This window comes from Mustelus asterias, chromosome 18 (genome assembly GCF_964213995.1).
Source record: "Mustelus asterias chromosome 18, sMusAst1.hap1.1, whole genome shotgun sequence".
Taxonomy (NCBI): domain Eukaryota; kingdom Metazoa; phylum Chordata; class Chondrichthyes; order Carcharhiniformes; family Triakidae; genus Mustelus; species Mustelus asterias.
The window spans coordinates 28,894,802-28,919,812 of record NC_135818.1 but is presented as its reverse complement, the minus strand read 5'-3'; the positions used below and the strand labels follow the sequence as shown (position 1 = coordinate 28,919,812).

Below are 25,011 nucleotides of genomic sequence, written 5' to 3'. Positions count from 1 at the left end.
TTTCACCCCACCAGCCTCCACATGCAAAGCATAATCCTCTGCCATTTTCGCCAACTCCACCAAACACATCTTCCCTTCACTCCCTCTGTCAGCATTCCGCAGAGACCGTTCCCTCCGGGATAACCTAGTCCACTCCTCCACTATACCCAATACCTCTCCTGTCACTCATGGCACCTTCTCATGCAATCATAGAAGGTGTAACACCTGTCCCTTTATCTCTTCCATTCTTACCGTCCAAGGCCCAAAACACTCATTCCAGGTTTAGCAGCATTTCATTTCCACCTCTTTCAGTTTTGGTCTATTGCATTCGCTACTCTCAATGTGGTCTCCTCTATATCGGAGAGACCAAGCATAGACTGGGTGATCGCTTTGCTGGGCACCTTCAGTCTGTGCTCAGTCAGGACCCTGACCTTCCCGTTGCTTGCCATTTTAACACACGATCCTGCTCCCGTGCCCACATGTCTGTCCTTGGCCTGCTGCAATGTTCCAGTGAAGCTCAACGCAAACTGGAGGAACAGCATCTCATCTTCCCACGAGGCACTTTACAGCCTGCCGGCCTCAACATTGAATTCAACAACTCCAGATGATTAGCTCTACCCAACCTCGACCCCTTTGTTTTCATTTTATTTTATTTTTTACTGTTCTCTACTTTTTATTTCTTTATTGTCTGTCTTCATTTTCCTTGTAAGAAGTTTAACAACACCAGGTTAAAGTCCAACAGGTTTATTTGGTAGCAAAAGCCACAAAATAAACCTGTTGGACTTTAACCTGGTGTTGTTAAACTTCTTACTGTGTTTACCCCAGTCCAACGCCGGCATCTCCACTTCATTTTCCTTCCCCACCCCCACTCTTCTACTTTATCCCTCCTTTCCTTACCTTTTCTCCTCCTTTGCCTCATCTTTTCTAAATGTTGCCCCTCTCCCCCCCCCCCCCCCCCCCCCCACCAACATCTTCATCTGTCACAGCTTACCCTCTGATTTTAGCTTCTCTGCCATTTGGCCATTCACACCCATTATTCTCTCTATAGACTGCCATTAGCAATCTTTTCCCCCGGTTTCTGCGGCTATGACTCATTTTTCATTCCCTCACCCTGCAGTGTAAATATCTCCCACTTTCTATGCCTTTTAAGCTTTGACAAAGGGTCATCTGGACTCAACGTTAGCTCTTTTCTCTCTTTGCAGATGCTGTCAGACCTGCTGAGATTTTCTAGCATTTTCTCTTTTGGTTATATGATCTGCTCCTTCAGTTGCTTTCCCAGTAGTGACTTAATACATCGGGTTAATTCAAATAAGAGTTGTTGATTTTGTTATATTTGTTTATACAGCTGTATGGTCCATTTCTGTAACCTATAAAATAACAACTGTAAAGGATGTGTAACTGAAATGAAAGCATATTTAATGCAAATCTTAGTGCTCCTATTATATACAGTACAATCAGGATACTTACCTTTGAATGGCACCAGGCTATTGGTTATGAGAACATATATTCACTGACAGATTATTTCCCGATGTGGAGATGCTGGTGTTGGACTGGGGTGAACACAGTAAGAAGTCTCACAACCATTTCCACTCCATCTGACGAAGGAGCAGCGCTCTGAAAGCTAATGGTATTTGCTACCAAATAAACCTGTTGGACTTTAACCTGGTGTTGTGAGACTTCTTACTAGATTATTTCCCAGCAGGGGTCACTGAATAGCAACATAGCAGCATGGCTGATTTTACTCTCTCATTCTTCTCCGCTGGGAGACTGAGTTTAATTTGAGCATTGCTGAAACCTCAGATTAATTCAGTTGATTAAGCACTGCCATAATGGCCAGTAAAATGGTGAGGAGCTGCATCAGGACAGCTCCCCAACGTAAGGAAAGCTTAGGCCCACTTTACAGGGTTGCAGCCATGTTGTTGACATTGAAGTGCGCCCCCCCTCCCCCTTCAAAACAAGTGGAGAGACTGCCTGCTTCATGGAGGTGGCCTCCCTGTGGCAGCCCTGGAGGGAAAGGGATGGCCATTGAAACCATGGGCCTCCACTGCTTAACAATCTGACCCCCCCCCCCCCCCCCCCCACCTGCAAGCACATCCCCTAAGTTCTTAACATTTTATTTACTTATCTGGTCAAGGTCTCCTACCTGCCTTTGTAGCACTCACCTCTCCCAGGGGTGATGCTTCAGAGTTGCCAGCCCTCTGATTGGGCTGACTATAAGAACATAAGAAATAGGAGCAGGAGTAGGCCATCTAGCCCCTCGAGCCTGCCCCGCCATTCAATAAGATCATGGCTGATCTGAAGTGGATCAGTTCCACTTACCCGCCTGATCCCCATAACCCCTAATTCCCTTACCGATCAGGAATCCATCTATCCATGATTTAAACATATTCAACGAGGTAGCCTCCACCACTTCAGTGGGCAGAGAATTCCAGAGATTCACCACCCTCTGAGAGAAGAAGTTCCTCCTCAACTCTGTCCTAAACTGACCCCCCTTTATTTTGAGGCTGTGCCCTCTAGTTCTAGCTTCCTATCTAAGTGGAAAGAATCTCTCCACCTCTACCCTATCCAGCCCCTTCATTATCTTATAGGTCTCTATAAGATCCCCCCTCAGCCTTCTAAATTCCAACGAGTACAAACCCAATCTGCTCAGTCTCTCCTCATAATCAACACCCCTCATCTCTGGTATCAACCTGGTGAACCTTCTCTGCACTCCCTCCAAGGCCAATATATCCTTCCGCAAATAAGGGGACCAATACTGCACACAGTATTCCAGCTGTGGCCTCACCAATGCCCTGTACAGATGCAGCAACATTTCTCTGCTTTTATATTTTATCCCCCTTGCGATATAGGCCAACATCCCATTTGCCTTCTTGATCACCTGTCGCACCTGCAGACTGGGTTTTTGCGTCTCATGTACAAGAACCCCCAAGTCCCTTTGCACAGTAGCATGTTGTAATTTTTTTCCATTTAGATAATCCAATTTGCTATTATTTCCTCCAAAGTGAATAACCTCGCATTTGTCAACGTTATACTCCATCTGCCAGATCCTCGCCCACTGACAGCCTGTCCAAATCTCTCTGCAGACCTTCTACGCCCTCCACACGATTCACTTTTCCACTTATCTTTGTGTCGTCTGCAAACTTTGTTACCCTACACTCAGTCCCCTCCTCCAGATCGTCTATATAAATGGTAAATAGTTGAGGCCCCAGTTACCATCTGCCAACCAGAAAAGCACCCATTCATTCTGACTCTCTGCTTCCTGTCGGATAGCCAATCCCCAATCCACGCTAACACCCTACCCCCAACTCCGTGTGACCCAATCTTCTTCAGCAATCTTTTGTGAGGCACCTTATCAAACGCCTTTGGAAATCCAAAAACACCTCATCCACCGGTTTCCCTCCGTCAACCGCACTAGTCACATCTTCATAAAAATCCAACAAGTTCGTCAAGCATGACTTTCCCCTCATGAATCCATGCTGCGTCTGCTTAATCGAACCATTCTTATCCAGATGGCCTGCTATTTCTTTTTTCATGATGGATTCCAGCATTTTCCCAACTACAGACGTTAAGCTAACCGGCCTGTAGTTACCCACCTTTTGTCTATTTCCTTTTTTTAAACAGCGGCGTAACATTAGCCATTTTCCGATCCGCCGGCACTACCCCAGAATCCAACGAATTTTGATAAATAACCACTAACGCATCCGCTATTACCTCTGACATTTCTTTCAGTACCCTGGGATGCATTCCATCCGGGCCCGGGGACTTGTCCACGTTCAGTCCCGTTAGTCTACCAAGCACTGCCCCCCTGGTGACATTAATTGTATTGAGTACCTCTCCTACCAACCCTCTATCGTTAATATTCGGTAAACTATTTGTGTCTTCCACCGTGAAGACCGACACACAAAACTTATTTAAAGTTTCAGCCATTTCCTCATTTCCCACTATTAAATCCCCCCTCTCGTCCTCCAAGGGTCCAACATTCACTCTTGCCACTCTATTCCTTTTTATGTATTTGTAAAAGCTTTTACTATCATTTTTTATATTTAGAGCTAGCCTATCTTTCCTTTCTTTATCGCTTTCTTAGTCGTTCTTTGTTGTTTCTTAAAGTTTTCCCAATCTTCCGTCTATGGCAGAAGCCTGCAGGCAGTCAATTAGAATAGCATGAGACCCAATTATTGCAGTCCCATAGCCCATGGTAAAATTCAGCCCAGTGCCTCTGCTGAATCAGATCTGCATTAGAGTACTAGTTTAAACACAGGTTCATATAATAGCAGATCAATACTGGATCTTCCTCATCTACACTCTACCCTCAACGACATAATCAGTAGCCGCTGCATCAGCTTTCACAAGTATGCTGATGTTCAGTTTTACTTCTAGGCAATTGCAGATTGCCAAACAGTGGATGCAGTGGTTATGATTTTTCATAATTCTCTTGATTCTAGAATGATCTTCGCAGATTGGAAGTTGGCAATTTTTTTCAGCTTGTGTAGTAATCACCAAGCCAGGTAATAGCTTCCGCAGTGGCTAAATGGAGCTGTCTGAGTCCTCCGCCGAATGTTGTCAGGGGCTGTTTTCAATGAGGTGAGTCACTGCTTGGGGAGGATTATAGTGTAGTCCGAGTTCCCTGCAAAACATCACAGGTGGCAATTTGCTGCATAAAGGCCTTGGACAGTGTGGAAATGGTTAAAGTGTGCCCAATGTTGGCAAGACATGTTGAAGCTGGGTGGGCGGACTGTGGGATCTGTGTTAGTAAATGTAACACTGCTATTCAATAAAGGAGGGAGTGAAAAAAAAAACGGAACTACAGGCCAGTTAGCCAGACATCAGTAGTTGGGGAAATGCTGGAATCTTTAGAAAGATTTTAATAACTAACTTTAAAAAAATCATAATATGATCAAAGTCATTGTTTTTACAATAGGGAAATTGTTTGACAAATTTAGACTTCTATGAGGATGTAGCTTGTATAATAGTTAAAGGGGAGTCAGTACTTGTATTTCCAAAGGGTTTTCAAGGAGTTACCACACAAAAGATAAAGGCAACATAATGGCTTGTGGTTAATTGGTTAATGGACATGAAGCAGAGAGTAAGTGGGGCATTTTCAAGTTGGAAGGTTGTAATAGTGGAGTTCGAGAAGGATCAGGCTGCTGGAGCCTCAGCTGTTTACAATCCAGATGAATGACTTAGACAAATGGATTGAGAGTAATGTATCCAAATTGTAATGTATCCAAATAATGTGGGAAAACGCAGTAAAAATATAAAAGCAGATTTTTATTTCAAAGTGCAAAGTGAAATATGTTCCTATTCAGAGAGATGTGGGTAGAGACAAACATAGTTAGCTTATAGGTGCAGCAAGCAATTTGAGAGGCAAATAACAGGAGGATTGAAGTACAAGAATAAAAGAGTCTTGCTACAATTATACAGATTTTGGTGAGACCACACCTGAAATACTGCATTGCAGTTTTGGTCACCAGTTCTAAAGAAAGGTATAATTGCCCTGGAGGCAGTATGGCATAGGTTCACTCAATCGGTTCCTGGGATGAGAGGTTGCCCTATGATGAGATGCTGAGTAAATTCTTTAGAGTAAAGAGGAATGAGAGGTAATCTTACGAAAACATTCAAACTTTTGGAGGTGCCTTACATGGTAGCCATTTCCCCTGGATGGGGAATCTAACACAATGGGTGGGGCATTGTCCACCCCAGAGGTCTGTGGATGTTCCATTGTTGAGCTTATGCAAGACTGAAATCAACAATAGATTTTTGATCTGTCAGGAAATTAAGGGAGTGGGGTAGAGGATCAGCCATTATAGGGGCATCAAGTTCAAGAGTAAGGTGGCCATTTTGATCTTATGCAAGATACTACTTAAGCCTCATCTGGACTACTATGTCTAGTTCTGGGCACCAAACCCGAGGAAGGATGTGAAGGAATTGGAGAGAGTATAAAGGGGATTAGAGTCATAGAGCTTCACAGCACGGAGAGAGGCTCTTTGGCCCATCATGTCTGCATCAGCCATCAAGCACCTATCCTCATCTCATTTTCCAGTACTTGGCCCATAGACCCCGGAGGCTTCATAAGAATGATTCCAGGGTTAATGACCTGTCACTTTGAGGATAACTTGGAGAGGATACGACTGTTTTCCTTGAAGAAAAGAAAGCTGAGAGGAGACTTGGTAGAGGTATTCAAGATCCTGAGGAGTATGGACAAGATTAATACTGAGAAACTCCCTCCTGAATATATCAAGAACTAGAGGGCAGAGATTCAAAATAATGGACAAGAAAAGTAGAAGTGACGTGGGGAAAACTATTCACCCAGAGGGTGGTTGGAGTCTGGAAGGAATTTCTTGAAAAGGTAGAGGCAGGTTCATTTGAGATATTCAAAAGGGAATTTGATTGCTATCTGAAAGGAAAGAATGTACAAGGTTACAGAGATAAGGCAGGGGAGTGGGATGAAGTAAAATGTTCCTTTGGAGAGCTAGTGCAGACTTGATGGGCCAAATGGCCTCCTTTGGCACAGTTAAGATTCTGTGATACACGGGTTGCAAGTTTTTCCAGCAAGGGGCGGCACGGTAGCACAGTGGTTAGCACTGCTGCTTCACAGCTCCAGGGACCTGGGTTCGATTCCCGGCTTGGGTCACTGTCTGTGTGGAGTTTGCACATTCTTCCTGTGTCTGTGTGGGTTTCCTCCGGGTGCTCCGGTTTCCTCCCACAGTCCAAAGATGTGTGGGTTAGGTTAATTGGCTATGCTAAATTGCCCCTTAGTGTCCCGGGATGCATTGATTAGAGGGATTAGTGGATAAATATGTGGGGATGGGGCCTGGGTGGGATTGTGGTCGGTGCAGACTCAATGGGCCAAATGGCCTCTTTCTGCACTGTAGGGTTTTTATGATTCTATGATGAAGTGTTGCAAATTCTGAAAAAATAAAATAAGTGAACCATTGCACAAGAAGCAGAAATGAAGCAGATCCAGCCTGCACTCTATATACTGAGCAATAGAAAGCATTCCCTACTGCCAAATTCACTCTGATGCAGCTAATTGCAAACAGGAGTGGTATGATTAAGAGAAGATAATTAGGAGAAGAACGTCATGGGTTTCAGAGATCTCTGTGGGGGCAGCTAATGTCAAAAAGGTTCCAAGGGTTAGGGCAGCTAATATCATATGTTTCAAGGTGGAGTTAATATAGCGATGGTTTCTTGAGGAAGTTAATGTTTGTGTGTTGTGGGAGATGTCAGAAAGGAGAGGCTGGGATTAAGTAGGGGAAATGCATTGGGATTAAATTAGGGAATTGAGTTGGGGAATTGGGCTGGGGTTAAATTGGGGAATCGAGTTGGGATCAAGTTGGGGAATCGGGTTTTGATTAAGTTGGGGAATGCTGGGATTAAATTGGGGAATGCTGGGATTAAATTGGGGAATGCTGGGATTAAGTTGGGGAATGCAGCTCTCATTGTTTATCACAAATTTTCAGTTCACTGGTTTAACTAAAATAAATGGAAAGTTACAAACTTTGGTATTAATAAAGTTCGATACATCTGCTGACCATCAATAAAGTGAATCTTGTTTAAGAGAACACATTAACGACATCAACCTTAATCGTTGCAGCTTTGTACTTTTTGAGCTGGGAAAATGGTACAATATTTTTACATTTCATTTGCTGTCAATAATCACATTAAATATGCACAGTTCCTGTAATTTAAGGGTTAGAACAATTGATGCACTTAATCTGGAAGGCGGGGAACAGGGAGGATGCTGTGATTTGGTTGTGAAGCAAATCAAGATGTGACTGAAGTCATTACTCACATGTGACTGTCAACTCAGCACTTGCACTGACTGAGTGAGAGCCGCTGTACACATTGCAGGTGTAAGTACCAGAATCTCCCAACTCAACATTGTGCAAAGTCAAAGTACCATCTGGTGAAATGTAGATGTGCTCCCCATCTGCACTCAGAGGAATTCCATTCCTGTTTTAGAGAGATGAACAGGTCATAGATTGCTTTCTGCAACTCCTCCCCTTCCATTTACAGGTGTACTCTTTGAAAATTATAAAATAGTCTCTTTTGGATCAATCACTTGCTTGTTGGTGTTGGGATGGAGGATGTAGGGAGGAGGGTGGGGGAGGAAGGGAAGAACAGGAATAACGAATGATCGAACTGTTTTAGCAAGGGTAGGAAATGAATTTAGAACATAGAACATAGAAAAAATACAGCACAAACATGCCCTTCGGCCCACAAGTTGCACCGGTCATGTCCCTACCTACCTAGGCTTATATATAGGCTTACCTATAACCCTCAATCCTATTAAGTCCCATGTACTCATCCAGAAGTCTCTCAAAAGATCCTATCGAGTTTGCCTCCACCACCACTGACGGCAGCCGATTCCACTCACCCACCACCCTCTGAGTGAAAAACTTACCCCTGACATCTCCTCTGTACCTACTCCCCAGCACCTTAAACCTGTGTCCTCTCGTAGCAGCCATTTCAGCCCTGGGGAAAAGCCTCCGAGAATCCACCCGCTCTATACCTCTCAACATCTCGTACACCTTTATCAGGTCACCTCTCATCCTTCGTCTCTCCAAGGAGGAAAGACTGAGCTCCCTCAACCTATCCTCATAAGGCATGCCAACCAATCCAGGCAACATCCTTGTAAATCTCCTCTGCACCCTTTCAATCATTTCCACATCCCTCCTGTAATGAGGCGACCAGAACTGAGCACAGTACTCCAAGTGGGGTCTGACAAGGGTCTTATAAAGCTGCATCATTATCTCCCGACTCCTAAACTCAATCCCTCGATTGATAAAGGCTAGCACACCATACGCCTTCTTAACCACCTCCTGTACCTGCGAGGCCGATTTTAGAGTCCTATGGACCCGGACCCCAAGGTCCTTCTGATCCTCTACACTGCTAAGAGTCTTACCGTTGATATTATACTCCTTCATCCCATTCGACCTGCCAAAATGGACTACTACACATTCATCTGGGTTGAAGTCCATCTGCCACTTCTCCGCCCAGTCTTGCATCCTATCTATGTCATGCTGCAGCTTCTGACATCCCTCCAACCTATCCAGAACCCCACCAATTTGATCTTCAGTCACTGATTATTCGTATCGTTTCACTCTCAGAAGGGATGTCTTGCAGCTAGTGGAGGCTTCCCTGATGGGGAGTGAGTGAAAGAAGGCAAAAAAAACCCTTGCATTCAGAAAGCACCTTTCATGGCATCAGGAAGTCCTACATTTTTTTACAGCCAATTATTGAAGTGTAATCACTATATTAACGTAGATAACGTGGCAAGCTAATTTACAAAGAACAAGATCCCACAAATAGCAATATGATAAATACCAGATGATCAGTTTTTAATGATGTTGATCAAGGTATAAATCTTGACTAGGACACTGGGATAACAACCCCTGCCTCTGTGCGCCCCCAGGCCTTCAGCAAGGTCTCAGCTTAACATCTGATCTAAATGATGGTACCTCCAACAGTGCAGATAGAACCATAGAACCATAGAAAATTACAGCTCAGAAAGAGGCCTTTTGGCCCTTCTTGTCTGTGCTGAACCATTTTTTGCCAAGTCCCACTGACCTGCACTTGGACCATATCCCTCCACACCCCTCTCATCCATGAACCCGTCCAAGTTTTTCTTAAATGTTAAAAGTGGGGATGATAACACCACTAGTCACAGGCCTCCACTCAGAGAAGCAATCCTCCACAACCACTCTCTGGCTTCTTCCACTTTTTTTCTTAAATGTTAAAAGCATTTACCACTTTATCCGGCAGCTCATTCCACACTCCCACCACTCTGCGTGAAGAAGCCCCCCCTAATATTCCCTTTAAACTTTTCTCCTTTCACCCTTAACCCATGCCCTCTGGTTTTTTTCTCCCCTAGCCTCAGCGGAAAAAGCCTGCTTGCATTCACTCTATCTATACCCATCAAAATCTTATACACCTCTATCAAATCTCCCCTCAATCTTCTACGCTCCAGGGAATAAAGTCCCAACCTATTCAATCTCTCTCTGTAACTCAGCTTCTCAAGTCCCGGCAACATCCTTGTGAACCTTCTCTGCACTCTTTCAATCTTATTTACATCCTTCCTGTAACTAGGTGACCAAAACTGTACACAATACTCCAAATTCAGCCTCACCAATGCCTTATATAACCTTACCATAACACTCCAACTTTTATACTCGATACTCCGATTTATAAAGGCCAATGTACCAAAGGCACTCTTTATGACCCTATCCACCTGTGACGTCACTTTCAGGGAATTCTGTACCTGTATTCCCAGATCCCTCTGTTCAACTGCACTCTTCAGAGTTCTACCACTTACCCTGTACGTTCTACTTTGCTTTGTCCTTCCAATGTGCAATATCTCACACTTGTCTGCGTTAAATTCCATTTGCCATTTTTCAGCCCATTTTTCTAGTTGGTCCAAATACCTCTGCAAGCTTTGAAAACCTTCCTCACTGTCCATTACACCTCCAATCTTTGTATCATCAGCAAACTTGCTGATCCAATTTACCACATTATCATCCAGATCATTGATATAGATAACAAACAACAATGGACCCAACACCGATCCCTGCGGCACACCACTAGTCACAGGCCTCCACTCAGAGAAGCAATCCTCCACAACCACTCTCTGGCTTCTTCCATTGAGCCAGTGTCTAATCCAATTTACTACCTCCCCATGTATACCCAGCGACTGAACCTTCCTAACTAACCTCCCATGAGGGACCTTGTCAAAGGCCTTGCTGAAATCCAGGTAGACAACATCCACCGCCTTCCCTTCATCCACTTTCCTGGTAACCTCCTCGAAAAACTCTAATAGATTGGTCAAGCATTACCTACCACGCACAAAGCCATGTTGACTCTCCCTGATAAGTCCCTGTCTATCCAAATATTTGTAGATCCTGTCCCTTATCACACCTTCCAATAACTTGCCCACCACCAACGTCAAACTTACTGGCCTATAATTTCCCGGATTTCTTTTGGAACCTTTTTTAAATAGATTTGAACATAAGACTCAGGGGCAAGTCTGCTACCATTGCTTCTCACCATAGAGTGGAGACAGATCTTGAAAGAGAGTTAATAATTACAACCAATCATGAGGCTAATGGGATTAAAAAGATTTAAAGCTCCTCCCCTCATATAGGATTAGAGTGTACTGTGCTTTGCTTTATTTCATATTGTCCTGTTACCTTGTCCATCGTATATTAGCATTAGCAGCAGCTACCACACATGGAAATTCAGCTGTTCCTCTTGAGGCCACACGTAGATTCTGGGGAGGTCTTGTAATCTTCAGCTCTCCTGATGAAGACAAAACTCATGTTAGTTTTTTTTCAATTCTTTTTGGTGTCGAGAGGAAGAGAGTACCACTAACTTCCCCAAGACAACTACACTCTGAAAACCTGGTCCTGCTGCCGTTTTCACTGCTTCCCTAAGCAGGAAGAAACATAGTGGGAGAAGTTCTCTTGTCTCACTTTGAGACTGTCCTATTGGGAAATCTCACAAAGAACTGAGAGAAATCAATTCTCAGCAGCGAGAGATGACTCTGCCACCCACAGTCAGGATCATCAATATCATTTATTTCTCAAAAGAAAACAGAAAATGGAACCAATTTTTGTTAAAAGCAGGGAGAGTTATGAAGGCTGGGGTCCTGTGGATAGGCCACTTTGCAATAATGTAAGGAAATGTTTCCATTTGCAATTTGCAATGAAAGGAATGTTCAAGGGCATATTTTCTGTACAAAACAATCGCTTTCAGTACAAAACTCACTCCTGCGGTTCTGTCATTTCCAGGTTTCTATTGACACCTGAAAGTATTTTATAATGTTATATTTCAAAGCTGTAACGTGAAGGAATAATATGTTTCAATCCAGGCTTAATGCTAAACTGGGGTAACGCACTATCCCCAATACCACCCACATAAAATGGTGGCTCTGGGTGCAAGTAGAAGATTTTAAAGATATAAATATGATGGAGAGGAAAAGAATCTCTGGTCCATACAGCCTGACATATTGTAATGCGGTGTGTATTCATGACACTCCCACCCACATGAAACTATCCTCGGAGAAGTGTAAAACTAGGTAAAATCAAAGGCCAATTTGGGGGAAAAATGACCTAAACTAAAAGATTTCCTACTAAATGATGCAACAGACACCTACAGACGCTGAAAGATGCCCTCATAAGAACAGGATATGGCGCTCGACTCATCAATCGACAGTTCCGACGCGCCACAGCGAAAAACCGCACCGACCTCCTCAGAAGACAAACACGGGACACAGTGGACAGAGTACCCTTCGTCGTCCAGTACTTCCCTGGAGCAGAGAAGCTATGACATCTTCTCCGGAGCCTTCAACATGTCATCGATGAAGACGAACATCTCGCCAAGGCCATCCCCACACCCCCACTTCTTGCCTTCAAACAACCGCACAACCTCAAACAGACCATTGTCTGCAGCAAACTACCCAGCCTTCAGGAGAACAGTGACCACGACACCACTCAACTCTGCCACAACAACCTCTACAAGATGTGCTGGGTCATCCACCAGGTACACGGTACATACACTTGCGACTTGGCCAACGTTGTCAACGTTATTTTTTTCAAATAATTTCACTGGTGCTCGAAATGTGAGTCAGTGAGGTCAGTGAGGTCAGTGAGATGTGGGAGATCCGTGACGCTTCCAGTGTCTCGGGTGACTATGTCTGCAGGAAGTACAGCTCCTTACAGAACGCATGGATAGGTTGGAGCAGCAGCTGGATGCACTTAGGAGCATGAAGGAGGCGGAAAGTGTCATAGATAAGAGCTTTAGAGACGTGGTCACACCGAAGGTGCAGGCAGAGAGATGGGTGACTGCCAGAAGGGGCAGGCAGTCAGTGCAGGAATCCCCTGTGGTCATCCCTCTCTCTAACAAGTATACCATTTTGGATACTGTTGGGGGAGATGGGCTATCAGGGGTTAACAGCAGCAGCAGTCAAAGCAGTGGTACCACGGCTGGCTCTGTTGTTAAGCAGGGAGGGACAAAGAGGACTAGAGCAATAGTTATAGGGGACGCTATAGTTAGGGGTACAGATAGACGTTTCTGTGGATGTGAAAGAGACTCCAGGATGGTATGTGGCCTCCCTGGCGCCAGGGTCCAGGATATCTCTGAACGGACAGAAAGCATTCTGAAGGGAGAGGGTGAGCAGCCAGAGGTCGTGGTACATATTGGTACTGACGACATAGGCAGGAAGAGTGATGAGGTCCTGCAGCAGCAGTTTAGGGAGTTAGGTAGAAAGTTAAAAAGCAGGATCTCTAGTGTTGTAATCTCAGGATTACTCCCTGTGCCACGTGCTAGTGAGGCGAGGAACAGGAAGATAGTGCAGCTCAACACGTGGCTAAACAGCTGGTGTAGGAGGGAGGGTTTCAGATATCTGGACCATTGGGGTCTCTTCCGGGGCAGGTGGGACCTGTACAAGAAGGACGGGTTGCATCTAAACTGGAAGGGCATAAACATTCTGGCCGGGAGTGTCACACGGGAGGATTTAAACTAGTTTGGCAGGGGGGATGGGAACCAAAGCAAAGGTGAATTAGCTGAAGGGGAACCAGAGAGTAGGGCCAGTAAGACTCAGAGAAACAGCAGGCAGGGTGGGGTTGCAAATCAGAGAGGGTCTGGTGGACTGAAGTGCATTTGTTTCAAAGAAGAACAAAGAACAAAGAACAATACAGCACAGGAACAGGCCCTTCGGCCCTCCAAGCCCGTGCCGCTCATGTGCCCAACGAGACCATTCATTTGTATCCCTCCATTCCCAGTCTGTTCATGTGGCTATCTAGATAAGTCTTAAACGATCCCAGCGTGTCCGCCTCAATCACCTTGCTTGGGAGCGCATTCCAGGCCCCCACCATCCTCTGTGTAAAATACGTCCCCCTGACATCTGTGTTGAACCTTGCCCCCCTCACCTTGAACCCGTGACCCCTTGTGTTCGTCACCTCCGACCTGGGAAAAGCTTCCCACTATTCACCCTATCTAAGCCCTTCATAATTTTATACACCTCTATTAGGTCGCCCCTCATCCTCCGTCTTCCCAAGGAGAACAACCCCAGTTTACCCAATCTCTCCTCATAGCTAAGACCCTCCATACCAGGCAACATCCTGGTAAACCTTTTCTGTACTCTCTCCAAAGCCTCCACGTCCTTCTGGTAGTGTGGCGACCAGAACTGGACGCAGTATTCCAAATGTGGCCTAACCATCGTTCAATACAGCTGCAACATCATGTGCCAAGTTTTATATTCTATGCCCCGTCCAATAAAGGCAAGCATGCCATATGCCGCCTTCACCACCCTCTCCACCTGTGTTGCCACCTTTAAGGATCTGTGGACTTGTACACCCAGATCCCTCTGTGTGTCTATACTCCTGATGGTTCTGCCATTTATTGTATAGCTCCCCCTTACATTAGATCTACCGAAATGCATCACTTCGCATTTATCTGGATTAAATTCCATCTGCCATTTCTCCGCCCAATGTTCCAGCCTATCTATATCCGGCTGTATTCTCTGACAATGTTCATCACTATCCGCAACTCCAGCAATCTTCGTGTCGTCCGCAAACTTACTGATCACACCAGCTACATCTTCCTCCTTTAAAAGACAATGGACTAAATGCTTGAAGAGAAATGAAAAATTACAAGACTGGGGGAAAGAGGAGAGGGAAGCCGGATAGGGTTTTCAAAGAGCTGATAGTCAGGAGGGGCGACCTCCTTCGGGAAGATTCCTGTGTCACAGTAGCACTGAATGTGCTGATATCTAAATGTTGGACTCTAATCACGCCTGATCTTCTGACTAAGTAAGAAGTCTCACAACACCAGGTTAAAGTCCAACAGGTTTATTTGGTAGCAAATACCATAAGCTTTCGGAGCACTGCTCCTTCGTCAGATAGAGTGGAAATGTGCTCTCAAACAGTGCACAGAGACAGAAATCAAGTTACAGAATACTGATTAGAATGCGAATCCCTACAGCCAGCCAGGTCTTAAAGGTACAGATAATGTGGGTGGAGGGAACATTAAACACAGGTTAAAGAGATGCGTATTGTCTCCAGACAGAACAGCTAGTGAGATTCTGCAAGCCCAGGAGGCAAGCTGTGGGGGTTACTGATAATGTGACATAAATCCAACATCCCGGTTTAGACCGTCCTCATGTGTGCGGAACTTGGCTATCAGTTTCTGCTCAGCGACTCTGCGCTGTCGTGTGTCGTGAAGGCCGCCTTGGAGAACGCTTACCTGAAGATCAAAGGCTGAATGCCCGTGACTGCTGAAGTGCTCCCCCACAGGAAGAGAACAGTCTTGCCTGGTGATTGTCGAGCGGTGTTCATTCATCCGTTGTCGTAGCATCTGCATGGTTTCCCCAATGTACCATGCCTCGGGACATCCTTTCCTGCAGCGTATCAGGTAGACAACGTTGGCCGAGTTGCAAGAGTATGTACCGTGTACCTGGTAGATGGTGTTCTCATGTGAGATGATGGCATCCGTGTCGATTATCCGGCATGTCTTGCAGAGGTTGCTGTGGCAGGGTTGTGTGGTGTCGTGGTCACTGTTCTCCTGAAGGCTGGGTAGTTTGCTGCGGACAATGGTCTGTTTGAGGTTGCGTGGTTGTTTGAAGGCAAGAAGTGGGGGTGTGGGGATGGCCTTGGCGAGATGTTTGTCTTCATCAATTACATGTTGAAGGCTCCGGAGGAGATGCCGTAGCTTCTCCGCTCCGGGGAAGTACTGGACGACGAAGGGTACTCTGTCCACCGTGTCCCGTGTTTGTCTTCTGAGGAGGTCGGTGCAGTTTTTCGCTGTGGCGCGTCAGAACTGTTGATCGATGAGTCGAGCGCCATATCCTGTTCTTATGAGGGCATCTTTCAGCGTCTGGAGGTGTCTGTTGCGATCCTCCTCATCCGAGCAGATCCTGTGTATTCAGAGGGCTTGTCCGTAGGGGATGGCTTCTTTAACGTGTTTAGGGTGGAAGCTGGAGAAGTGGAGCATCATGAGGTTATCCGTGGGCTTGCGGTACAGTGAGGTGCTGAGGTGACCGTCCTTAATGGAGATGCGTGTGTCCAAGAATGCAACCGATTCCGGAGAGTAGTCTATGGTGAGTCTGATGGTGGGATGGAACTTGTTGATGTCATCATATAGTTGTTTCAGTGATTGCTCACCACGACTCCAAAGGAAGAAAATATCATCGATGTATCTAGTGTATAGCATCGGTTGAAGGTCCCGTGCGGTGAAGAAGTCTTGTTCAAACTTGTGCATGAAGATGTTGGCATATTGAGGTGCGAATTTGGTCCTCACGGCTGTTCCGTGTGTCTGGATGAAGAACTGGTTGTTGAAGGTGAAGACATTGTGGTCCAGGATGAAGTGGATGAGTTGTAAAATTGCATCTGGAAACTGGCAGTTGACGGCATTGAGTACTGAGGCTGTTGCAGCAATGCCATCATCGTGGGGGATGCTGGTGTAGAGTGCCGAGACATCCATTGTGACGAGGAGTGCTCCTGGTTCAACTGCTCCATGTGTGCCGAGTTTCTGTAGGAAGTCCATAGTGTCGTGACAAAAGCTGGGGGTTCTTTGTACAATGGGTTTCAAGATGCCCTCGACATAGCGGGAGAGGTTCTCGCACAGGGTTCCATTGCCTGAAACGATGGGACGGCCGGGTGTGTTTGCCTTGTGTATTTTTGGGAGGCAGTAGAGATCTCCAACGCGTGGAGTACGTGGGATGAGAGCACGGAGGGTGTTTTGAAGGTCCGGATCAAAGGTTTTGATCAGAGTGTTGAGTTGACGGGTGTGTTCTTTGGTCGGATCTGTGGGTAACTGTACTGTTCTTTGTTGTTCGGTTGTCGGTACACTTCTTTGCAGTAATCCGTTCTGTTCAGTATGATGATGGCCCCTCCTTTGTCTGCTGGTTTGATGACAATATTGCGGTTGGTCTTGAGAGCGTGGATGGCGTTACGTTGTGCTTGGGTGATGTTCGGGGCTGTCTTGTGAGTGCGGCTGATGAATTTGGTGTTGACGCACCTCCTGACGGCTTGGGCATACATGTCAAGTCGAGGGCAGCGGCCTTCCGGAGGAGTCCAATTCGACTCTTTCCTCTTCGGATGCACTGCGGATCTCTCTGTCGGCTGTTCCTGTTCATTGGCTGTCTCATTGTGTTCGTTGTTGGCCTCTTGGGGTTTGTGGAAGAACTCCTGCAGCCTCATTCGCCTGATGAATTCCTCTGTGTCTGCTGCGAGACTGATGGGGTCTATTTTGGTAGTGGGGCAAAAGTTGAGCCCTCGGCTGAGAACTTCGATTTCATCTGGCTGAAGTGTGTAGTTCGAAAAGTTGACAATGGACTTCCCTGCAGTGGTACTGTTTTCTACTGTGGTACCGGGGGAGGCTTGGTTGCTGCTGGTGGTGATGCCGAGTTTCTCAAGTTTCCTGTTCTTGGTGTGCATGTCGATGGTGTAGTTCCTTTGTCTCATCTGCTTGGCAGAGTTTCGCAGCTGGTCTGCATCCTGAGCGCAAGTTGAGAATATATTTTCGATCTTGGTTTCCAGGCTGCGGCGTTATATATATGATGACATCAACAAGTTCCATCCCACCATCAGACTCACCATAGACTACTCTCCGGAATCGGTTGCATTCTTGGACACACGCATCTCCATTAAGGACGGTCACCTCAGCACCTCACTGTACCGCAAGCCCACGGATAACCTCATGATGCTCCACTTCTCCAGCTTCCACCCTAAACACGTTAAAGAAGCCATCCCCTACGGACAAGCCCTCCGAATACACAGGATCTGCTCGGATGAGGAGGATCGCAACAGACACCTCCAGACGCTGAAAGATGCCCTCATAAGAACAGGATATGGCGCTCGACTCATCGATCAACAGTTCCGACGCGCCACAGCGAAAAACCGCACCGACCTCCTCAGAAGACAAACACGGGACACAGTGGACAGAGTACCCTTCGTCGTCCAGTACTTCCCCAGAGCGGAGAAGCTACGGCATCTCCTCCGGAGCCTTCAACATGTCATTGATGAAGACGAACATCTCGCCAAGGCCATCCCCACACCCCCACTTCTTGCCTTCAAACAACCACGCAACCTCAAACAGACCATTGTCCGCAACAAACTACCCAGCCTTCAGGAGAACAGTGACCACGACACCACACAACCCTGCCACAGCAACCTCTGCAAGACGTGCCGGATCATTGACACGGATGCCATCATCTCACGTGAGAACACCATCTACCAGGTACACGGTACCTACTCTTGCAACTCGGCCAACGTTGTCTACCTGATACGCTGCAGGAAAGGATGTCCCGAGGCATGGTACATTGGGGAAACCATGCAGATGCTACGACAACGGATGAATGAACACCGCTCGACAATCACCAAGCAAGACTGTTCTCTTCCTGTGGGGGAGCACTTCAGCAGTCACGGGCATTCAGCCTTGGATCTTCAGGTAAGCGTTCTCCAAGGCGGCCTTCACGACACACGACAGCGCAGAGTCGCTGAGCAGAAACTGATAGCCAAGTTCCACACACATGAGGACGGCCTAAACCGGGATGTTGGATTTATGTCACATTATCAGTAACCCCCACAGCTTGCCTCCTGGACTTGCAGAATCTCACTAGCTGTTCTGTCTGGAGACAATACACATCTCTTTAACCTGTGTTTGATGCTCCCTCCACCCACATTGTCTGTACCTTTAAGACCTGGCTGGCTGTAGGATTCGCATTCTAATCAGTATTCTGCAACTTGATTTCTGTGTCTGTGCACTGTTTGAGAGCACATTTCCACTCCATCTGACGAAGGAGCAGCGCTCCGAAAGCTTATGGTATTTGCTACCAAATAAACCTGTTGGACGTTAACCTGGTGTTGTGAGACTTCTTACTGTGTTCACCCCAGTCCAACGCCGGCATCTCCACATCATGACTTCTGACTAAGGCCAGCCAAGATCTATGTAGCACAGACGGGGCCCACAATTAGGGGAAGCTCAGTGAAAGGTACGTATGCCACACCCCTCTTTTAAGTTTAAAGTTTTTAAAGTTTATTTATTAGTGTCACAAGTAGGCTTACATTAACACTGCAATGAAATTACTGTGAAAATCCCCTAGTCGCCATACTCGGGTTCGGGTACACTGAGGGAGAATTTAGTATGGCCAATACACCTAACCAGCATGTCTTTCGGACTGTGGGAGGAAACCGGAGCACCCGGAGGAAACCCACGCAGTCACGAGGAGAACGTGCAGACTCCGCACAGACAGTAAGCTATGCCAGGAATTGAACGCGGTTCCCTGGCTCTGTGGGGCAGCAGCGCTAACCACTGTCCCACTGTGCCAGTTTTAAAACCCCAGCTGCTGTAAACCAGGTAAATTTAACAGTCCAGCCAGGTTTAAAGGTCATGACAAGCCAGGAAGAAGGTAAGTTCTTCTGGTAGTGTGGCGACCAGAACTGTTTCAATGCGAAACATCTGCCTTCCCAGTGTAACAGGTAAGGCAGATGAACTTAGAGCTTGGATTAGTACTAGATACTATGATGTAGTTGCCATTACAGAGAGTGGGTTAAGGGAAGGACAGGATTGGCAGCTTAACGTTCCAGGATATAGATGTTTCAGGCGTGATAGAGGGGGATGTAAAAGGGGTGGGGATTGCACTACTGGTTCAGGAGAATATGAATAAAGTAAGAACGCCGACAACTGCCAGTTTCCAGATGCAATTTTACACCTCATCTGCTTCATCCTGGACCACAATGTCTTCACCTTCAACAACCAGTTCTTCACCCAGACACACAGAACAGCCGTGGGGACCAAATTCACACCTCAATATGCCAACATCTTCATGGTTAAAGTCCAACAGGTTTATTTGGTAGCAAATGCCATTAGCTTTCGGAGTGCTGCTCCTTCGTCAGATGGAGTGGATATCTGCTCATAAACAAGGCACAGAGACACAAACTCAAGTTACAGAATACTGATTAGAATGCGAATCTTCACAGCTAATCAAGTCTTAAAGATACAGACAATGTCAGTGGAGAGAGCATTAGGCACAGGTTAAAGAAATGTGTATTGTCTCCAGACAGGACAGCCAGTGATATTCTGCAGGTCCAGGCAAGTCGTGGGGGTTACCGATAGTGTGACATAAACCCAAGATCCCGGTTGAGGCCGTCCCCATGTGTGCGGAACTTGGCTATCAGTTTCTGCTCAGTGACTCTGCGCTGTTGTGTGTCGTGAAGGCCACCTTGGAGAACGCTTACCTGAAGATCCAACGCTGAATGCCCGTGACCGCTGAAGTGCTCCCCCACAGGAAGAGAACAGTCTTGCCTGGTGATTGTTGAGCGGTGTTCATTCGTCCGTTGTTGTAGCGTCTGCATGGTTTCCCCAATGTACCATGCCTCGGGACATCCTTTCCTGCGGCGTATCGGGTAGACAACATTGGCCGAGTTGCAAGAGTAGGCACTGTGTACCTGGTAGATGGTGTTCTCACGTGAGATGATGGTATCCGTGTCGATTATCCGGCACGTCTTACAGAGGTTGCTGTGGCAGGGTTGTGTGGTGTCGTGGTCACTGTTCTCCTGAAGGCTGGGTAGTTTGCTGCGGACAATAGTCTGTTTGAGGTTGTGCGGTTGTTTGAAGGCAAGAAGTGGGGGTGTGGGGATGGCCTTGGCGAGATGTTCGTCTTCATCAATGACATGTTGAAGGCTCCGGAGACGATGCCATAGCTTCTCCGCTCCGGGGAAGTACTGGACGACGAAGGGTACTCTGTCCACCGTGTCCCGTGTTTGTCTTCTGAGGAGGTCGGTGCGGTTTTTCGCTGTGGCGCGTCGGAACTGTCGATTGATAAGTCGAGCGCCGTATCCTGTTCTTATGAGGGCATCTTTCAGCGTCTGGAGGTGTCTGTTGCGATCCTCCTCATCCGAGCAGATCCTGTGTGTACGGAGGGCTTGTCCGTATGGGATGGCTTCTTTAACATGTTTAGGGTGGAAGCTGGAGAAGTGGAGCATCATGAGGTTATTCGTGGGCTTGCGGTACAGTGAGGTGCTGAGGTGACCGTCCTTAATGGAGATGCATGTATCCAAGAATGCAACCGATTCCGGAGAGTAGTCCATGGTGAGTCTGATGGTGGGATGGAACTTGTTGATGTCATCATAGAGTTGTTTCAGTGATTGTTCACCATGAGTCCAAAGGAAGAAAATGTCATAGAAATCATAGAAACCCTACAGTGCAGAAGGAGGCCATTCGGCCCATCGCGTCGGCACCGACCACAATTCCACCCAGGCCCTACCCCCATATCCCTACATATTTTACCCGCTAATCCCTCTAATCTACGCATCCCAGGACACTAAGGGGCAATTTTAGCATGGCCAATCAACCTAACCCGCACATCTTTGGACTGTGGGAGGAAACCGGAGCACCCGGAGGAAACCCACGCAGACACGAGGAGAATGTGCAAACTCCACACAGACAATGACCCAAGCCGGGAATCGAACCCAGGTCCCCGGAGCTGTGAAGCAGCAGTGCTAACCATTGTGTTACCCATGCCGCCCCATCGATGTATCTAGTGTATCGCATTGGTTGAAGGTCCTATGCGGTGAAGAAGTCTTGTTCGAACCTGTGCATGAAGATGTTGGCATATTGAGGTGCGAATTTGGTCCCCATGGCTGTTCCGTGTGTCTGGATGAAGAACTGGTTGTTGAAGGTGAAGACATTGTGGTCCAGGATGAAGCGGATGAGTTGTAAAATTGCATCTGGAAACTGGCAGTTGTCGGCGTTGAGTACTGAGGCAGTTGCAGAAATGCCATCATCGTGGGGGATGCTGGTGTAGAGTGCCGAGACATCCATTGTGACGAGGAGCGCTCCTGGTTCAACTGCTCCATGTGTGCTGAGTTTCTGTAGGAAGTCCGTAGTGTTGCGACAAAAGCTGGGGGTTCTTTGTACAATGGGTTTCAGGATGCCCTCGACATAGCCGGAGAGGTTCTCACACAGGGTCCCATTGCCCGATATGATGGGACGGCCGGGTGTGTTTGCCTTGTGTATCTTTGGGAGGCAGTTGAGATCTCCAACGCGGGGAGTACCCACGGGGAATAAACCGCACCGACCTCCTCAGAAGCCAAACACGGGACACGGTGGACAGAGTACCCTTCGTCGTCCAGTACTTCCCCGGAACGGAGAAGCTACGGCATCTCCTCCGGAGCCTTCAACATGTCATTGATGAAGACGAACATCTCGCCACACCCCCAATTCTTGCCTTCAAAAAACCGCACAACCTCAAACAGACTGTTGTCCGTAGCAAACTACCCAGCCTTCAGGAGAACAGTGACCACGACACCACACAACCCTGCCACAGCAACCTCTGCAAGACATGCCGGATCATCGACACAGATGCCATCATCTCACGTGAGAACACCATCTACCAGGTACACGGTACATACTCTTGCAACTTGGCCAACGTTGTCTACCTGATACGCTGCAGGAAAGGATGTCCCGAGGCATGGTACATTGGGGAGGCCATGCAGACGCTACGACAACGGATGAATGAACACCGCTCGACAATCACCAGGCAAGACTGTTCTCTTCCTGTTGGGGAGCACTTAGCGGTCACGGGCATTCGGCCTCTGATCTTCGGGTAAGCGTTCTCCAAGGTGGCCTTCACGACACACGACAGCGCAGAGTCGCTGAGCAGAAACTGATAGCCACGTTCCGCACACATGAGGACAGCCTAAACCAGGATGTTGGGTTTATGTCACACTATCAGTAACCCCCACAGCTTGCCTGCTGGACTTGCAGAATCTCACTGGCTGTCCTGTCTGGAGACAATACTCATCTCTTTAACCTGTGCTTAATGCTCCCTCCACTCACATTGTCTGTATCTTTGAGACCTGGTTGGCTGTAGAAATTCGCATTCTAATCAGTATTCTGTAACTTGATTTTGTGTCTCTGTGCCCTGTTTGAGAGCAGATTTCCACTCCATCTGACGAAGGAGCAGTGCTCCGAAAGCTAGTGGCGTTTGCTACCAAATAAACCTGTTAGACTCCTTACTGTGTTTACCCCAGTCCAATGCCGGCATCTCCACATCATAAGGGACCAGACACACAGATTGATTAGAATGGGAGACGAGGATAAAGGACCCCTGTACCCAGATCCAAACACAGACCCCACAGTGCAGTCCAACGAACAGACATGGGTATGGAGGCCAGGTGATGAGGTAATGATGGAGCTCCATGAGATAAATGATGCAGAGGATGAGTCTCTGTTGGGCAATTTGTTAATGGAAATGCTGAATGAAGGAATCTAAGGTGCTCCAAATGATGAAATTCAGCCTACAATGCAGACCAATGCAAGGTACAAGGATCTCTGATGGAAGCACCTACTCAAAACCCCTCAACCTGCAGGTCCACTGTGACCGACCGACAGTAAAATGTCACGGTTAAGTACAACCGACTCATTCCCATACCGTCTGTATACTGCTAGTACGATTAACCGGCATGGTTGGGCGGCATGGTAGCACAGTGGTTAGCACTACTGCTTCACAGCTCCAGGGACCCATGTTCGATTCCCGGCTCGGGTCACTGTCTGTGTGGAGTTTGCACATTCTCCTCGTGTCTGCGTGGGTTTCCTCCGGGTGCTCCGGTTTCCTCCCACAGTCCAAAGATGTGCGGGTTAGGCTGATTGGCCATGCTAAAATTGCACCTTAGTGTCCTGGGTTGCGTAGATTAGAGGGATTAGTGGGTAAATATGTAGGGATATGGGGGTAGGGCCTGGGTGGGATTGTGGTTGGTGCAGACTCGATGGGCCCAATGGCCTCTTTCTGTACTGTAGGGTTTCTATGAACCAGGTTATTTACACAGTCCGACGCTGTGCTCTTTGGTCACCTTTCTCCAGTTAAGACGATCATTGAGGCAACTGTGGAAATCATTGAGGCAGCTGTGCTAAATTTCAACATCATTGAGGCGGCTGTGCTAAATTTTAAAATCGTCAAGGCGACTGGGCTACATTTTCAACTCTTAGAGGCACTTGTGCTAAATTTTAAATGCGTTCCGCCTTCAAACTCCAAGACACTTATGGAATGGACACCTCTTCATGGTCATTATAGACCGACTCCAGTGCTATTCGAATCCCTAGGGCTAATGGTGACTGCTGTTAGAATAAAACAGGCCGCCTTGATTTTGCTAGTCAGTTAAACAAGCTCTTTTCCGACCACTCCACGACTTATAGAGTCATAGAAACGTAGAAACATAGAAAAACTACAGCACAAAACAGGCCCTTCGGCCCTACAAGTTGTGCCGAACATATCCCTACCATTTAGGCCTACCTATAACCCTCCATCCTATTGAGTTCCATGTACTCATCCAGGAGTCTCTTAAAAGACCCTATTGAGTTCGCCTCCACCATCACTGACGGCAGCCGATTCCACTCGCCCACCACCCTGTGTGTGAAAAACTTCCCCCTAACATTTCCCCTGTACCTACCCCCCAGCCCCTTAAACCTGTGTCCTCTCGTAGCAGCCATTTCCACCCTGGGAAAAAGCCTCTGAGAGTCCACCCGATCTATGCCTCTCAACATCTTATACACCTCTATTAGGTCTCCTCTCATCCTACGTCTCTCCAAGGAGAAAAGACCGAGCTCCCTCAGCCTATCCTCATAAGGCATGCCACTCAATCCAGGCAACATCCTTGTAAATCTCCTCTGCACCCTTTCAATCTTTTCCACATCCCTCCTGTAATGAGGTGACCAGAACTGAGCACAGTACCCCAAGTGGGGTCTGACGAGGGTCTTATATAGCTGCATCATTATCCCCGGACTCCTGAACTCAATCCCTCGACTGATAAAGGCCAGCACACCATACGCCTTCTTAACCATCTCCTCCACCTGTGGGGCCGATTTTAGAGTCCTATGGACTCGGACCCCAAGGTCCTTCTGATCCTCTACAGTACTAAGAGTCTTTCCCTTTATATTGTACTCCTTCATCCCATTTGACCTGCCAAAATGGACCACTACGCATTTATCTGGGTTGAAGTCCATCTGCCACTTCTCCGCCCAGTCTTGCATCCTATC

At 47.1% G+C, this 25,011-nt stretch overlaps 1 protein-coding gene across 1 annotated transcript in view; it reads right to left on the bottom strand.

The window, feature by feature from the left end:
* The window catches only part of LOC144506906 (papilin-like), a 90,635-nt gene that overhangs the window by 4,349 nt on the left and 61,275 nt on the right, over positions 1-25,011 (bottom strand). The window contains exons 5-6 of the mRNA XM_078233260.1: positions 11,166-11,274; positions 7,772-7,932 (exon numbers count right to left, since the gene is read on the bottom strand). Of these exons, the coding sequence (XP_078089386.1) occupies positions 7,772-7,932; positions 11,166-11,274 (270 nt within the window). The remainder of the gene's footprint in view (positions 1-7,771; positions 7,933-11,165; positions 11,275-25,011) is intronic.